At 42.3% G+C, this 2,682-nt stretch overlaps 1 protein-coding gene across 1 annotated transcript in view; it reads right to left on the reverse strand.

Moving 5' to 3' along the window:
• Window positions 1–642, reverse strand: part of LOC308369150 (protein AF-17-like) — a 27,819-nt gene extending 27,177 nt beyond the window's left edge. The window contains exon 1 of the mRNA XM_080843495.1: window positions 394–642. Within this exon, the coding sequence (XP_080699621.1) occupies window positions 394–502 (109 nt within the window). The 5' untranslated portion in view covers window positions 503–642. The remainder of the gene's footprint in view (window positions 1–393) is intronic.
• Window positions 643–2,682: the final 2,040 nt, after the last annotated feature.

Here is a 2,682-nt window from a genome sequence, read left to right on the forward strand (position 1 = left end):
AACGCCACTTGACTGAGAAAAGATTCCTTCAATTGTGTCCATATTGGAGACAAAATGGTCACAGCGGCGCTAAGAAACAGCATGATGTCAACAAAGCATGTGGAAAGCTTTCAGCGCTCCGCTTTAGGGCGACAATGCTCCTGGAGGCCCTGTAGCATTGCCATAAAAAGCTAACGATAGCTAACCGCTCGTTACTATCGAGCGTAATGTATCCTTCCATAATGATTGCATTATCCATCTCTTTCATATCCAGTAACACAGCTACATGTCTAATTGTGTGATCAGGGACACAACACGCCCTCGTTTGTACATGTACACACACACGCACGTAAGTGCGTAACAACATCTCCCTCCAAACCCGTAATAACATTGTAATACAGGAAGGCCAGTTACCCTGGTGCACGGCGACGCTACACCCGTGTCCATCACAATATACCAGCGGATTCTCAGCCCAGCCGCGCTCGTCAGAACATACACAGCAACCTCCAACCATTTCCCGCATACTGCGTCCATACGGTATAATAAACTTGTCTCTCGCACCACTAATCCTTGCGGTGGAGTCTGGTCATTCTTGAATGCATCGCTAGTCCTGGCATCGTGCTCGGTGCAGCAGTGATATAGCAACCAGAGGGGTTCCGATCACTGCGTGGGGTTGCCGAAGGCGACTTTTTTCCGTGATGTCCTCTTTCGTCCCCACACAGGAGATTTGATGCAGTGCGCATGCTCAGCACTTCAGAGTCAGTCACGTTCACCAAGACCAAAATACTGGCTGAAGCAGACACCAAGTAACAGTGTCACGACTACTTACGAGCTACTTTGTTACATTGTGTGTTCAACGCTTGCACATCGGCGGCCATACTGGCTATAGTTTATGGTTTAGATGTAGACCTAAATAACAATGGTTCAGTGAAGCCGGTAGTCATAGCCCCGAAGGACAGAGTGCAAGGTCTCCGGGAAACCTGAATTTCTATGCTATCTATAGAGCGCCATCTCGAGGATACTATAGGGCAACCCACAGCCTGTAATGTCCAGTATTGTTCATCACTTTAGGTGAGTCTACAGTTTTGCTCACACTCGCTTGTGACAACACGTATGGTGCGTCCATACAATCTAATAAAATGTCGAAATTTCGCATTATTGTGATCTGCTGTCAGTGACAAGATAGCCTGTTTTTGCGTTACGATATTATGTGAAGCAGAGATATTATAGATTTGAAATTCCCATTATTTTTTTTTTATTTAGTCTTTCAGTTTATTTTTTTATTTCAGTTTTTTTTTATTTTTAGTGTTAGTTTTAGTTTTTCTGGTATTGTGAAGAAAGCGTTGATGTTAAAAAGCTGAGAAAGGATGCATGACATGAAGTATTCTTTATTTCATTAATCCTAGGTCCTTTTTATCAGGCCAGTGTCCCTCAAGAACTCAAACAGAACAGGACAAACAGGACAAAGTGGTATAGCAACTACAGTGCAAATTGAGGGGGTAAACGAGAATGAAAACTGATTTTTACCTGCAATTCAATTTCGTTTTAGTTTGTGTGGCATCGTTCTTTTTCTATTTAGTTATTTTTATTTCAGTTACCGAAATCATATTTTCACCACTAGTTTTAGCCTAAGTTCTCATTAACTGTAACAACCTTGATGTGAAGACATTTCTGTACCAACTCAGACCTGGAAGGCCAACAGTATGTCCCTGGCTAACTGGAAGGCTTACAGTATGTCCCTGGCTAACTGGAAGGCTAACAATATGTCCCTGGATAACTGGAAGGCCAACAGTATGTCCCTGGCTAATTAACTAGATCATGATATGCAGGGCCTGACCTTCTCCTTACCACCAAAGTATCTACAATCTTCACCCTCAGTCTCCAATCTGAGTGTCCCAGAATTATTGAACCACACTGGAATGAGTTCTGACCAGTTGGATCTCCTTTAGGAGTTTTCATGATCTTACCCAGATACTTTTACTGTAACTGACTTTTGAAACCTCTTCAGAAATCCCCCGACCCCACCCCACCCACTATACAAGCGGAACACTGTGCTGACAGCACTAAAGATCAAGGCTATAAATCCACAAGAACAAATTCAGCATACTGTAGTGTCACACTGTATGACGTCTGGATTACTTTTTATTGGTAGGATTATTTATTGTAAGATGTTGTATTGTATTTACTGTTTTATTTTTTATTTTAAACAAGTGAAAACCCCTGGCTTACCAGTTGCCTAACATTTAATTTGTTAATCTCATCCTTGCTGGTGCAGTTGCATTTTGAGTATGGTCTTTTAGTATGACTGTGCACTGATGGAGAGATATACTATAATGGAGCCGGCCTGCAGTGCTGCCCCCGCTCACAAAGAGCACTTATGGGAATGTCAGAGCACACTCAGACCCATTCTGCTGGTATGAATGGGAACCCTGCATTGTGCATTTTGTATTTGACTGTTGCAGAAGGCGAGTAGCTTGTGGAACTAAACTAATATTTGAAACATTTGAGTAGATTATCTCCTTTAAGTATAAAGCAGGACTGTTGTGGAAGTTTTTGGAATAGCAGTACTACTTGGGGTACGTGGTTGGTTTCTATCTGTAAGGATAGGCGCGCTCTACTTCCAAAATAAAGGCAATTTAGGGTGCAAGTGAAAGATAGTTAACTACTAAGTAGAAAAAACTGCACTCTCAAGCTTGTCTCGTT

Source organism: Sprattus sprattus (genome assembly GCF_963457725.1).
Source record: "Sprattus sprattus genome assembly, chromosome: 1".
NCBI lineage: Eukaryota > Metazoa > Chordata > Actinopteri > Clupeiformes > Clupeidae > Sprattus > Sprattus sprattus.